Raw genomic sequence first — 15,983 nt, forward strand, 5'->3', positions numbered from 1 at the left:
GCCAGGGTCCTTGGGCATGCTCTGTCCACTTAGCTCAGCTACAACTTTCAATGTAATAACTTAAGCTGGAGAGGTCATAGGCACAGGGAGACTTTTAAAGCAAAGAACATCTCAGTTATAAACTGGAACCCAAAGAACAAAGTTACTGGCCCTTTCATTGAGTTAATCTATATAGGGAAGCTAATAGAGATGCACACCAGTAAAATAGGATTAATATTAGAAGGGGGAAAAATCCTTGCTTGCAATGTTCAGGATTGTGTTCTGGAAAATTTTTACACACACACACACACCCTCCTCTGAATTCTTGGTATTAATTTGTCCTTGAAATACATTTCCTGAGATCCAGCTCACACGAACATCAGCACTAGTGTTTCATGCTTAGTACAGACATAACTAAGTTTTCTTCATCATCTCTTGAATAAAGTTTAATACATATATATATACACATATATAAATTCTATTCATGAGATAATGCACTTGGTGTATTATATAAAATAACTTCACTACATCATTTTTATCAAGATGTTCTTTTTAACATAACCCTTCTGTGATGCAATACAAAAAATTTTATAATGAGATGCTTTGAGTGTCCAAGCTTCATTTAGACTCCAGCTGAAGTACCCTTATAGACGGAGTTCTCCTATTTCACTTCATCAATTTACAGACAATGATACTGCTGCTTCTAACTGGCTTGAAACACTGTTTTGATTGACTAATGGTCTGATTGTCTCTTAGAGTTGTCTACAGTCTTACTCAGTTTCACTTCAAATGTGAAAAGCTACCTATGAGCCGTGTAGAAACCAGTTTTCTCACTGTTTACAAGCTATAGTCAATAAAAGTCAAAGCAAATTCAGTGAGACAAGGTGGGTGAGATAATATCTTTTATTGGACTAATCTCACCCACCTTGCCTCTCTAATATTCTAGGACCAACACGGCTACAACAACACTGCATAAAACAAATTCAGAATATTCAAAATGGAGCTGCCTGCAAGGAATGCACATGAATAATACAAAATGCTTTATGTAAATGTATGTTTCTGACTAGGAACAGTTGGTTCCCACACTGCCTCAGCATGCTGTATGTGAACAGGGAGACTAATAGACCTTTCAGTGACATCTCTTCACGTCTGAAGCAGTAGGAGTACATGAGGTGCAACCTCAAAGGCATGTCATACATCACAGCGTCGCCCTATGAAAACGGGCACCAAATAAAAGATTAACCCTAAAAATAAAGGCATTTTTGGTATAGTGCATCTGAATATCTTCCTCCGCGCTACCCCCCAGCAGTTAGAGTCTGCCTCTTTCTTTGTTTCTATCCAGGGCCCATCACAATGCAACAAACAAACAAAATTTAAGCAACCAACAAAATTAAATTGATATCTATCAGATAGATTCAGCTATTGTGGGCATCTTTGATTTCCCTATTGATTATTATCCTGCACATCTTGGCCACTTGGAATTTAATGGCAATAGAACTCAGATATCCCTGTACTTGATACCTCTATGGCTTGTGCTAAAGGAGATTTCTGTTAACTTAATAGGGCTTGTGGCCCAAAAACTAATGAGCAGTTTTGATTCTATCCAGAGGGCAGTGGAACATGCATACTATTCTTTACAACATATGTTGACACCTGCATCCGAGAGCCATGGTATTGCCCCCCTGATGCCATTAATGTGGCTGGAAGTTGCACACACAGACCGAGTATACGGCCCTTAGGATTGCTGTTTTCTATATCCAGCTACCTAATGAACTTCCAGCTTCTACACCACCTCCTAAATGTACTGTGACATTCTGTTCTTATTGGTTTTGGTTTCATAGTGAGGGACATAATTAACATAAGAGCAAATATTTGTGTTCTCATTTCACTAGAGCAAAACATTTGCTACCTATGCCAATGGGATAAAAAAAATCAGAAATTAAATTGCTTCATTCCCTGGACACTTTGTTTGGGTCTAAAGGAAACAGGAAATCCAAGATTAGAATATGAGATGAAGCAGTTAAACCAAGAACAGCTACTTCTTTTTATCTCTGTCAAATTGTTTTGATTACCAAATCGAGAACACTAGACTGGGATTGGCAGCTTCTCATGAGGCTGAAGAGTGTTAGTTATGTGCTCATTAAAAACTTTTGTTCAAGTCTACACAATTTAGGTGGAATATCTTGTTTACTGTGGTACATAATCCTGGAGGTACTGAAACTCTAGGCAATTAAGAACAAAGTGCAGCATTACTGCATCCTAAATGTCCACTGTTTGACTTTTCATCAAAGTTATTAAATGGTTCAAAGTCACGTCTGTTTATCTTGGGATAAACAAAAAAGAAGCTTAATGACATCTGTAGCTTACCTCTAGCTAAGTAGAGAACAGATATTGTACTCTGCATGGAAAGCAATGTTTCATGCCTAAGGACTTGATTTACAATTCTGTATAATTATAGGCTTATCATGAAATACAAATGTACAGATACACAAACATAACAACATGGATTTACACAAAACAGACCCCAAGATGTATGTACACACTGTGGTCACACGTTATTTACTGAGTTACTAGAGTTTATACAGCTGCAAGATAATCAGTCATGTAAATGATGACAGCAAGAGACATTTATAGAGAAACATCATTGCAATACATGTGCCATAAGGCGGTGAATGTTCTATTAAATAGGATTTTTTTAAAAATAAATTATACCCTAGCATGGCTTCTCTTTTGGAATTATTTTATCGGTATCAAAGTCTACTAACTTGCAAATCTCTGCCTTCTTTACGCTATCTCAGAGATAAATATTATCTGGAGCCTCAGCTACTGTCCATCTGTCTCATGAGACAAGAAAAATACGTACTGTAATGATGCTACAGTGTGATTAGGGTAAAGAATTAGCAAAATCAAGAGATTCAATAGATTAGTGTTTGAACACAGCCTTGCAAATTCATCATGAAAGTTTACCTGACCACGCACAAAATCTACTTGTCCACCCTTTACCATGACATTGCTGCAGATAATGTTATTACTTGCTCCAGGCGAATAGAATTTGGCAAGGCTGGTTTAGCATACCAAGGGCCAAATGCTCTCAGTTTGCAGCTGTTCAATCTCTAGTAAAGTCAGTGGAGTTCCATGGGTGTAAACTTGTTTGTGTATCAGGCATTTTCTCCTAATGCACCATCCACAAATCAGACAAATGATAATTTTAGACCAAGACAAACTTTAGACCAAGACAAACTATAGGATTAACAACAAATGCTTTTGTTAACAAGAGACATGGCCAGAACAAAACAAAAAACAAACAAAAGAAGCAAATCTTAAATATGCTTTTAAGGCTATTCAAAGATGGAACACGATCTAATTGCTCTATACAGACTGCTTCAAAAAAGCAAGGCCAGGATCAGTTGAAGGGTGTAATGCTATAGTAGCTGAGATCACAGACTGAAATACACATGCACCTCACTGCTGAGACTTGAGAAAGAAAATAGACAATCTTCAAGAGGTCAGCTTAAACAAGTGGCAAGAGAATGAGCCAATGGGCCTTGGAAGAGCAACATTTGCTGTCTCTGAACTCTTTTGCTAGGGACTGGGGACAATGAGTCCCTCTAAGGATCTACTTGTGGAGTAATGAAAAACTGGGCCACAGTATTAAGAGTCTGGGCACCAACATACTTGCAAAAGCCTCCTTTGAACAGAAAACAGCAAAATATATTGTGGAACAAAAATTTTGCTTTGGGGATTTTAGATGAAGGAAGAAGAATTAAAAATAAATTTAATGACTGACAACAGTTAATTCTTGAAAAACTAAAGGTTCCCCTCATCCCACTCAGACCTGATCTCTTCTGATCATATTTACTGCACAATAATAAAACAGCTTAGCACAAAGTTGGCATTATACAAATAATAAATCTCTTTCACTGGATGTGGTGAAATTTACACAAGTGTTTATGTAGGTATATCTAAGGCTCCCTTTCAACACTGGGGGAATAATTAAATATTTATTTATTAATTATTACTATTATGTATTTATATTAAGGTAGTAGCCCCAAGGCCCTAATTGGGATTTCAAGTATTAAAATGAATTTTGCAAGGTGCTAGCTCTTTGTCACTCAGATATAGGGTCTTGTGGTTACATTTTTGTAATATAGTTAAGGCTTGTCTACATGGGGACATTCAGGAGAGTTAATCTGAATTAACTAAATGTGTGAATTTAAAGTGAATTAGTTAAACTGCATTAGATCCTTGTGTGGGCACTCTAATTCAAAATTAAAGTGGCCTTAATTCAGTTTAGCTTAATTCACTTTTCTGAGTGTCCCTGTAGAGACAAACCCTTAGAAGAGGCATGTACCACTTAAAAAAAATATATGTGAAAGATATTATACCACGTAACAGGTAGTGTGGTTTTCACGTATCTCCTATTATTGGTACTGGGGATTTGTTACCTATAGAAAACCTTCAAGAACTGCTCTGCACATTTTGCCCATCAGTGTTTAGTGCAACAGGAACAAAGGATTTGCCAAAAGCTGATCATATCATTAACATAAATTCAGTATCCTAATCCAGCAGTGGCCAATACCAGATGTTAAAGAAAGGCAAAAATAAATAAATAAATCCCACATCATAATGTACTTTTGCAGTGTTGTAAACACAGGTGGGATAGGCAGGGTCAGAGTCATCTTTGATCCTGTACAGATACCTGATAGCATCCTGAACCACCATATTTGATTATTTTCGTTTTAGGGCAAGACAAGCTTTTGGAGGTGGCCAAAAACAACAGCGTTGAAGAGCCTGGCTCCGGACCCTGGCCTGTGCAGTTTTTGCCTATTTGTCTTTGATCCATTTAGCTTTAATTTGCTCTTGTAACATAACTCTTCCCCTTTGCCCGTAAATTGCAAGTACATAACACAGTCAAGCTCAGACTGGGCCCTGAGATGTAAGTAAATATAGCTAGGTCACGCGAATCAGCGTCTTCCGAGCGGCTGCATGACAGCAGCATGGCTCGCAGATAAGTCTAGCCAGAGCGAGGGCAAGGGAGTGATTAGTCTGTCATTTCTTGGATAAGATTTGTAGTTCTGTCTAGAAATTACGAGAGTGAGAAGCCCTTGCCTCCCAAAGAGAGAGAGGAGGCTGAGGTTAAGTGATTCTGCTTGGTACCTCTGCAAGCTGGAACTGTCCTGAGGCAGATGCTTAATTCCCATGCCATAGCCTGAACTTCAAAATGGACCTGCCCTGTCTCACTTGCCAGGTTTTGTCTTTCAAAATAGAATGAATTTATCTGCCTGTCAATGCAGAGCAAGCATCCAGAACAAGCCTGTCACCCCACCAATCCACGGCTGCATTTGCTTGGCTAAATACAGTGATGCTGAAACTTCCGCTCTGGACTCTGTGTCAATTCCTAGGCCCTTTGGTTCAGAAGCACAGTTAAATATTTGTAACCTGCAGTTCGTTTATATTGAAGCACGTGAATTTCTGCTCAGTGAAAACATGTTTTTCAGAGCCTGGCAGCTGCGTAGTTTCAAACCCTAGCGGCCAGCTGTGACATTAGGGTGTGACTGTTGCTGCTGCTTAACAAAATACAAGCGGCAGGAGAACAGCAATGACAAAAAAGGCTGCCACTTGTAGGAGCATAAATCTACTTCCCATGGCAGTATTTCAAGCCCAACCTACTGTAGTTATGAGCTACCTGTTTAAGAGGAAAGGCATCTATAGCATTACTTGCACCTTCACAGCAAAGGAACAGTACACTTTGTACTTTCCAATAAACCTCCCTTTTTCATAGGCACCTGTCAAGGTTCCTTCCCCACTCTGAACTCTAGGGTACAGATGTGAGGACCTGCAAGAAAACCCCCTAAGCTTATTTTTACCAGCTTAGGTTAAAACTTCCCCAAGGTACAAACTATTTTACCTTTTCCCCTTGGACTTTATTGCTGCTACCATCAAGCGTCTAACAAATATATAACAGGGAAAGAGCCTACTTGGAAACATCTTTCCCGCCAAAATCCTCCCAAACCCTACACCCCCTTTCCTGGGGAAGGCTTAATAAAAATCCTCACCAATTTGCCTAAGTGAACACAGACCCAAACCCTTGGATCTTAAGAATAATGAAAAAGCAATCAGGTTCTTAAAAGAAGAATTTTAATTGAAGAAAAAGTAAAAGAATCACCTCTGTAAAATCAGGATGGTAAATACCTTACAGGGTAATCAGATTCAAAACATAAAGAATCCCTCTAGACAAACCCTTAAGTTACAAAAAGACACAAAAACAGGAATATACATTCCATTCAGCACAGCTTATTTTATCAGCCATTTAAACAAAACAGAATCTAACGCATATCTAGCTAGATTACTTACTAAGTTCTAAGACTCCATTCCTTTTCTGTTCCTGGCAAAAGCCTCACACAGACAGAGAGAACCTTTGTTTCTCCCCCACTCCAGCTTTTAAAGTATCTTGTCTCCTCATAGGTCATTTTGGTCAGGTGCCAGCGAGGTTATCCTAGCTTCTTAACCCTTTACAGGTGAAAGGGTTTTTCCTCTGGCCAGGAGGGATTTTAAAGGTGTTTACCCTTCCCTTTATATTTATGACAGCCCCATAAATGGTTTAACAGAAGTGACTGATGATATCCCTCTATGTACAGTACATCTCTGATTGCACCTGAAAAACGTATCTGATTTTCAAGACTTTTTCCTCCTCTTTCAAAAAAAAAATGCAAGGATTTACTTTCACAAATGTTTTATCTTTACAGGGAAGCTGAAAGAGATAGCTGCAGATATGATCCTGACTCTCAACTGGGGTTAAAAGCAAAAGCTCTTGATAAGAAGCAAAACAGGAAGGGGTTGCTAAGAGTGGATTTTTCTTTCACCTGCTATTTCTCATTTTTGGCTTCTCATGATGTAAATACAAACCAGACAGTCTGTTTTCCAGACACCTGAAAGCTTTTGCAGTTTTGTTAGACTGTTTCAGCTGGAGAGGGGCAGATTTCTCCATCTTGCACCAAATTCTGCCTTCTTTTACAAAATCCAGAGTAACTCCCATGACTTCAATGAAGTCACACTGAATTTACAAGGGTGCAAGGGAAAGCAGAATTTGGCCCTAATAGTCCAAACTTCTCTACCTCACCAGCCTTAGCACCCAGGTCCCAGGTACGAAAAGAGGACCTGCTACCCCATTTTAGAAAAACAAAACAATAGAGAAAAGAAGTAGGCTATCCTGGAAAAACAATCTGGTCGTGAACTAAAGTTACTTTGCTCCTTTGGAAAAGAAAGAGGACCAGAGTTATGCCAGATTATGTTCCATCAAAATTCTTGGCTTTGTGATCTAATCTCCTGCTGTGTGTATTTTATGCTGTACGCTACTGGAATTAGCCAGCCCTCGGTGCTACAAAGTTAAGAGCATCATTAAAAGCAAATCTTGAACAGTTAAAAGGTACAGAATACTACTTGAACTTCTCTGTACTGCTGCCTCACAAAGAAATACAACTCTGAGGTTTGCTTATAAGAGCCAGTATTTGGGCCTAGAAAGGGATTTTAAGCCAAGAACTTCCTATCAATGTGAATTTGATAAGGATTCCAGGGCTCAACATTTAGAAAAAAAAATCAAATTAAAAAGCTCCAGTGAAGTTCACTTTGCTCTAGAAATATCAGACATTCCATTTATATGGCAGCTGTATTTGTCTACTTAGGATGCAGTTTGAAAACATTATACCACATCATGGGATTTTCCATTCCTTTCTTCCAGACACACATAATCAAAACAAAGAAACATACACACAATCAAAACAAGGAATTATAGTTACAAATGGAGCTGCAAAATCTGGTTCTGGAATGTGGACAACCTTGCCAAAATTGGGAGGGGAGGGATGCGTGGGTATGGGGTTTTGGTTTGGCCTATTATAGAGATGGAGCCCAAAGGAAAAATTAAGATTTGGATTTTGAATCATGCCCTCTATCCCCCCATAAAAATATATGGGGTGGGGGGTCAAAGTTGGAGGGAGGGCTGTTTGGATTTTGGTCTATATCTAGTCATATAGAGATGATCACAGATGTATCTGACATATACACACATATAGCATACACATACGGGTTGAGCCAGAGCCACAAAACTCAGATTCAGATTCTGGTCTGGATTTCAACTCCAATTCCATAATTGGAAAGAATTCAGCTTGGGGTATCTGTTAGGGGCCAACTCCAATGTACACATACAAGACATGTGGATATTATTTAGGTTACAGGGGATCCTCCTGTTTCTCCACCTCTCACTCTTGTTTAACATTCACTCCCCCTCAAGGTTGTCTGCTGCAGTAACCTCCTGTTGGCCAAGTCTGAATCTTGAGTAATGCCACCTGATTAGCCAGAGGACTCCCTCCAACAAGGGCTGAACATGCTGTCTATCTTATCCCCAGCTCTGGGAGCAAGTGTAAGATCAGGTCATGAAATACATCTCTCTCACAAGGGAAGTTCTAAACATTAACCAAAAGAGTCACCAAGAAAAAAAATCCTTACAAATTTAACATAAAGAGTAGTAAGTCTGTTCCAAGAATTTGATGTTTAAGAAAGCTACAAAGTAAAGGGTCATAAGGATGCTAGCAATATAATTAGGCCTGCCAACTGTGCTTTGTTTGAGGGCACATACATCTCACCCAATCCTTCTGCTTTGCCTGTCTGCTTCATTCTTGTGAGCATGGAGGGTACAAGAAACCTGGAGCAGACACATTTCAATATGCTGCCTGTTTGCAGGAATGAACCATATAGGTATAGCAGCAGGATGGGGCAAGAATGTCAGACAGTGAAGAAGCCCAATTCATTGACTTGTTATTGTTGGGTTGTTCAGCATAGGAGTCTTTTTCTTTTTAATATGGGCTGAAAGCACAACTTGGGCTTGGTCCGGTGCACTCTGGCTTTGGCCCAATCAAGCATATAAGCATGTGTTTAATTGTAAGTACATTGTCAATGGGACTACTCATGTACTTAAGTGCTTTGGTGGAGGGGGGCTAGAGGGCTCAGCACCGGACAGGACCAAGCCATTTTTAATAAACAACAGATCTTCTAGGATCAGGCGAACAATATGTTTTTATTTGAAAATATAAATATTTTAATGGTATATAAATAAATTAATGTTTGTTTTAAAATGTATATTCAGTTTTGGGTCAGTCAAATCTGACTGTGTCTTTTTCATTACAATGCGGTACACTGAGTCTGAATGTTGGATTTATCCTTTAAAGACATTGTTGTAATAGGCCTTAATTATTTTCTAACATTCCCTTTTTACTCATTTGGGGCATCACTTGCTATTTTAGATATCTTCAGATACTCACCCACAACACCCAGTGGTATCAGAGGCAGATAATCAGATGTGTTAGGACAGTAGTTTGTCCATAGTACAGGATGTATGATGCAGGTACACTGAAAGGTATTTTGCAAACATGTATACACATGGGGACATGCAGACACATACCTAGAGCATCTTTATGGGGATGATCCTGTTCCCACTGAAGTCAGGGACCAAATTCTTGTTGACTTCAGCTGGAGCGGAATCAGATCTTATATCTATTGTACCACTGAACTCAGTGTCCTTTATATAAATATTTAGGAAATACAAAGACATTTACTTATTCTTCAGCCACTGAATCCAACTGTGTATGCTTTTATTTTTATGATAATAGAAAGAGTGCAATATAAATCACATTAAACTTTAAGTGTGATCTGCGATTCATCTTTCCTCAAAGGAGCTGTTAGCAACATGTGACCATTATCAAAAGAACATTCTAAACATGCTATATTTATAAATATACTACCATTGTGAACTATCATGATTTTATATTACTAAGGGCATGCTCCCACAAGGTGCTGATTGCCTCTTGCAAGTTAAGTGTCCTCAACTCCCATTAACTTCCATGGGGCACTCGAAGGATTGGGCTTTCCAGTGTAGTTCCCTGAAAAGTGAGTCTTTAAAATGGTACCTCAGAGCCCCAGGTTTAAGGTCTGTCTAAGACACTAGCACAAATATGCACACTCAGCAGGTGAACGTTTATTTTTTCCTATTTTCCCCACCAGACAGCCTGAAAACTCAACCTGCCATCAAGCTGGGTTCCTCCCTATTCAAATGTCATCACCAGTAATAGAAGTGTTGTTGCCTTGGATACACCTGTGTAGTAGCCCCATAAGCATTCATCAAGGTTACATGAGTGAAAGTGAGGCCATATATTGGGGCTGAACTGGTCTAATTGAGGTCAGAATTTGACCTGAGAACTCTTTACTACTGCTGCCAATGTGTGAGAAGGAAAAGAACACAAGTTGACTTTCAAATTCCCGGTTTGAGTTTTCAGAGCCTGCAGTTCAGGGGCAATAAACCCCCACCTTTTTCAGTTGGAAACTGAGTGAGTCTGAGGTGAGTCAGAGAGAGACAAGTGTGGAACTCCAGGATTCCACTTTCGCAGAGTCACTTTTCAGAGGAGAACTGCATTTAAGTCTTTTTTTTTTTAAACGATTGCTCTGATAAATCAGCATTCAGTCTATGGTTCATCTCCATTCATTCGACAACTAAATTACAATCCTCCCCAGATTCTCGCTAGAAATAGATGGTGCCTGATGACTTTTGTAGATGAACTAATGTCTTCACAGTCAAATCCAAATGACACTCCTTGGCCAGTCAATTACTGGGTTTCTATAAATGATGCCTAAGATCTCCTTTCCCTATAGACGGCATACCTTATCTCTGTGAGAGGCATATACTGTAGCCTTAACTAGCAAGTGATAATGAGCAGACAGGAGAAAAAGGACGGAAAAGAGATCTATCATAGCTAGAGCTAGCAATCATTAGGTTTACAGAGGGAAAATAACAAGCTACCAGGCCAACATATCTTTTATGAATAATTGATAAGGCAGTCAAGCACAATTAGATCATAGTACTGTAATATATATGCACAATTAGAAAAACAGCTTTGTGCAAAAGGACATAATACATTGAAAAGGAGATACCAGCCAATATGCCATCCTGAAATAAAATACCGTCACTATTGTGTTAGTTGGCAAAATTTAAATACAGAATTTGAAAGCAAGCAAAATGTTCTGTAATTCCATTTTTTAGCACAGTCCAGGCTCAGTCTGCTTAGGAAAATACTGCAAGGCAAAATCAGCAGCTGCATTAATTTGCTGATGATTGAGAGAAAAATGAAAGTTATCCTGGTGGTGGTTTTTTTACCCTCCCTTCTTGCTACTCTAACTTACTAATAATATGAAAGTACCAATTTATTCCTATCGAGTATATGAAGCATACAAATTGAAAAATCAATGTAATGGAAAAAAAAGATTATCATGCACTGTTTAGAATCAATCTGCTAGAAACTGAGAGGGGGGAAATGCAAAGGCAGAGACATGAGGTTTAGAAATGTACATATTACATTTACTCTAAGCTAAAGCAGTGTTTGCTTAAGGAAAACTCCTCGTAGTCTAACATGCAGACTGAGTTATATTTTTATCTAACATTGTCTTTCCAATTTTTCCTATGAAAATTTGTCAATTGACTTTTTGCCTTTAAAAGGCCCCAAATAATTTTTTTTATAAATATTAACCCCCCTTTCTCCTAAGTGCCACAGGTGACATAGCATGTGACAAAGATTTCAGGGCTGAAGGGGTTAATATTGTCTAAATACTTTATTGGTATGACGTTTCAGCATCATTCACAGGAAAGCTTATGGCTTACTGTAGCCTGAAGGATAAAGTTTTGTAATATGTAATGGAATCCCTTTAGAATACTGATAGCAATAGTTCTATCGTGTGGTCTGGATCACTACTAATAGTTCTGTTTTAAGCTTTGAATTCTTAGTGATGGAACACTTTCTTCAGCCAAAATAGGCCATTACTGATCAGAAATAATTACACTGTACAAGTCAGATGTGTAACAAATGGATCTGAGTCTCAGTTTGAAAATACATTCAAAGGTGGTGGAAAGAATGGCTACTGGCTCTGTGACAGGAGATTCAATCTTCATAAACCTGCAAGAGAGGGGAAGAAAAAAGCGACACAAATGCGCCCTACAAAAGAACAGACCAGATCACAGCTGGAAGGAAGGCAAACCTTTTAATCAGGTCCTTGAAATACAAGCTGCAGGAAGCTAGAACATTTTGGTGGACTTCAAACTCTTTGCCTTCAACAATAATTTTCAGGTCTGTAAACTCTTTCGCTCTGCGTTGCTGGTTCAACTCCTTCAACATTTCTGCAGAACAGAGAAGACAGACAGTGCCAGGGTTCCCATTAAGAGTTTTTATTTATTTTTTTTCTTGTAAAGAAGTAGAGAAATAGGAAACACTTGATATTGTTTGTTGGCAAGACTGGCTCAACACTGACAGTCAAAGAAATAATAAACAAACTTCATATTAAAAAAAATAAGCAGGAACCAGTAGGTCTAAATAATTTAAAAAAATCCTAAACTCGTAAGGGTTAAAAACAAAAATTTAAAAATTTGAGCGTCAGAAAATCAGACACATAGATAACGCATTATCACAGAAAAGTTAAATATAATTTGTTATAACAGAATGTGAGAACTACATAATTTTTCTCCAAATGCAAATATCTTTTGAATGTTTTGGAATAATACTAAGTAAAAACATGGCATTTTGATGTAATATGAACTGGATATGTGTCAAAAGAATAAAACCAAACCCTGCAAAAACAGCATATCCTAAACTCAAACATACCAAGAATGTGTGAAACTTCTCAGTCAACAAAATACAATAGTATTAATTATAAGTATTATGTTATACTACATTGTATTAAAGTTTAACGGGATTATCAATGCAGCTCTTAAAATACCTTTACAACATAGGTGACAATGGAATATGTTAAAAGATTAAATTAACAGCATTCTTATGATTAAAAAAATCACACAGAGAGAGTAAATTATTGGCTTTTTTACTATTTCCAATTTTTTTACACGCAGAAGATTTTCACCATTTCAGCATTTTTAATCTGTAGCCTTTGACAGCTTCATTTACAGCAACCATTGACTTTCGCACATCACAGGAGATTCACAATGACAAAAATAACCTCTGAAAGTATTTCTGTCCTGCAGTAAGCACCTACCTCGCATGATGCCTCCTCTCACACAGCCTCTCGGTACTGAGAGAATGAAATAACAGCATGCCACATGTCTTCATATGTGAATGTGAACTATTAAGCAACCTAGATGTTCTATACGCCTGTTGGATCATTTAGGTGAAAGTCTTTCACTAACGCTGGAGACCAGAATAATTAGCAGGACGAATAACATACAGTTAAGTTGAGGGTGTGTGGTGGGGTTGAAGACAATGATCAAGATGATAAAACTGACTTTAATATTAATGTGTTTTATACATACATATATCTATATATGCACATTGTGTATATATATATATATAGAGAGAGACACACACACACACATACAAACACACACATACATATATACACACACACACGTGCGCATACACAAACACACGCACATATATATTTGCAATAGGTCAACATACTCATTTCCTCAAACATCATAAAACCATGTACACAGACATTTTCAGATAGAGTTTTACATCTAAAGAGTCCAATTCTCATTAACATGTAAACCCCCTTTACAGTGTAAAGGCGTCTTAAAGGGGGTGTAATTGTATTTATGGCCACTGTATTGCAGAGTGATATAAAGGGGTCTTAGCGTAAGAGAGAATCAGGACCAAATAATCTTATGCTGTAATCATGTTTCTTCTACCGCCAAAATGAAACTCATCAAGCAAGTGTCATTTCAGAGAAGCCTCAATTATCCAACAGCAACAAAAAAAATGCAAACTTTTTTATTCAACTGTTACATTAAAAAGCAAACTGAAATCCAGCCAAACCCCAACATCTGTGGTGAACATTTTTCAGGATTAAGAATATAAATGTCACCTTGCACATTTATATCTATTTAATGGAAACACAGTAGTGTCTGAAAGGCTAATTACTATGTGCTGAAATGGGTCAGCATCCTCCAGAGAGCAAGCAGATCATTAGAGAGTGCACTGAAATAACAGTAGGCTTGTGTCGGATCTATAATAGAGGAAAATATACCACTCTGTCCTGTGGGTGCTACATCATGGACTATTTTTAACACGTTCTTTTGAACTAAAACATAATACTACTGCTCAAGCAAACGCAAAACTTAAATGGGGATGAAAGTGTTCCCTCTTATCTAGAGAAGTTTTATGCTTTTGTCTCTGGCAAACATTTGATGATGGACTCTAGAACATGGGCCAAAGTCTGAGTTGGGCCTGAACCCTGTAGGCCTTGTTCAGTCAAAAGCCCTGCTGAAAATCCAGGGGCACCAATGTGTGTTTTGTCTGAATAGGGCCTAAGTGACCAAGGTCTTTGGTTCCACAAGAACATCTTTAGATGCTATTTTTAGTTAAACATGTTGGGGTTTTGTTATTTTTAATTTCCCTTTTCTCATCAGATGTACACCACATTTTTCTAGATCTTCTCAATCTTGGCCCATCTTTTCCTCTCATTTTCAGTAACTGGATTTTCCTCAGACCAATTTTCTACCGTTATACCTCATTTTCTCCTTCAAACATGTTTTCTGATTTGGTCTCTTCTTCTATATATTTCATCCTTTGTTTTCTGTATCTCTTTTTCAAATTTCCCCATCCAATTTCCTTTCCTCCTTTCTGTACACTTCTGCCTTTCTTAATCCCCTAGTCAATCCTCCTTCCTTTCCCCAACCATATCTACATACCTTAGCCATTCAGAATCTTCCACATATAAGAGATCCAGGTAATGGGAAAGGAGATGGATCCTTTGAGTTTGGTACATCTTTTCCTTCAATACAGTCAGATAGAAAAAAGCTTACCCTTGTGCAAAGGGTCAGGCAATCCAACACAACTTAATCCCCTGAGTCAAGCATTATGATGTTGAAAGATAAGGGAGCTGCAGGTAGAGCAACCATGCAGATGGACCTTTGCCGCTGCTTCAGACTGAGCGGGTGGGTGGCACTTAATACCATTCTGAACATGCTGGGATGGAGGGTGTGTGGGAACTGGCAGCAACGCATACAGCCGTGGATAGATTAAAGACAACGGGGATGGGAGTCACTGGATCCATGACCATGGCCAAGAACTCCATCATAATAGGATTCAGAATTCAACCACTATACCTCCTCATAGGCTGCAGCAGAGGCTACAGAGGGGCTGTTCCTCATGTTTGGGATGGTTGTTTTTAAGTGCCTGAGACCCTACACAATACATCATGTAAAGCCTGATTACTTGGCACTCATTAATTACACCCAACCCTGTAGCTCTTAGGCACTCTGTTTACATTGTTTGCAAGCAGGATTTGCCTGTGCAGTATACTGCATGCATTCATTAAGGGATGCAAATCACAAAACATAGGTCTGCAGCAATGGTTCAATTTGGCTCGTAACAATATAAACCTGAACAATCCCTGAGAAGCAGCAGAAAGGCTTCTATTCTGCCATTGCAATTTTGAGGCTATAATTCCCCCCTCTCCCTTCTGACCCATTAAACTGCCCTGAACAGTCCTTTGTTATGTAGCTCAGTTTCTGAATCAAAGTGAGACAAGGTAGGGAGAAGAGAAGGAAGAAAGGAGGAAGTCAGGCAGCTCCATTGATTCATTGATCTTCCTTGTTGAGACCCCCTTTGTATTACTAAATAACTAGCAGGCATTAGTAGTGGATACAAGGTTATATCAGAATGCATCCTTATTCTCAGTATATTTGTAATGCTCATACTGTGCTTCGCCAGGCATTAATGATTTATGAGAACTCAGGATCAGTTGCAAAACAAATTTTTTCACCAGGTAATAATGCCTGCCAATGAATTGTACACTGCAGTTCTGGCAATGAAAAATGATCTGAGCTTTCCCTTGCTTCTTTCTTTTGGAGTTCCTATTTTCATCTTTTCCTCCTAAAGATGGGATTCCCTAAAAGAATCATAAAGGGGCCCAGCGGGGTATTTATTATTATTCATTTATTCTTTTGGTTTCTTTGC

The 15,983-nt window shown here is 38.5% G+C and overlaps 1 protein-coding gene across 13 annotated transcripts in view; it reads right to left on the minus strand.

Moving 5' to 3' along the window:
• The window catches only part of KLHL29 (kelch like family member 29), a 598,483-nt gene that overhangs the window by 87,383 nt on the left and 495,117 nt on the right, over window positions 1–15,983 (minus strand). For all 13 annotated transcript variants that reach the window (XM_075126386.1, XM_048845630.2, XM_075126385.1 and 10 more), the window contains one exon: window positions 12,055–12,193. In XM_075126386.1, the coding sequence (XP_074982487.1) occupies window positions 12,055–12,193 (139 nt within the window). The remainder of the gene's footprint in view (window positions 1–12,054; window positions 12,194–15,983) is intronic.

The sequence above is a fragment of the Caretta caretta genome, chromosome 3 (assembly GCF_965140235.1).
Source record: "Caretta caretta isolate rCarCar2 chromosome 3, rCarCar1.hap1, whole genome shotgun sequence".
NCBI lineage: Eukaryota > Metazoa > Chordata > Testudines > Cheloniidae > Caretta > Caretta caretta.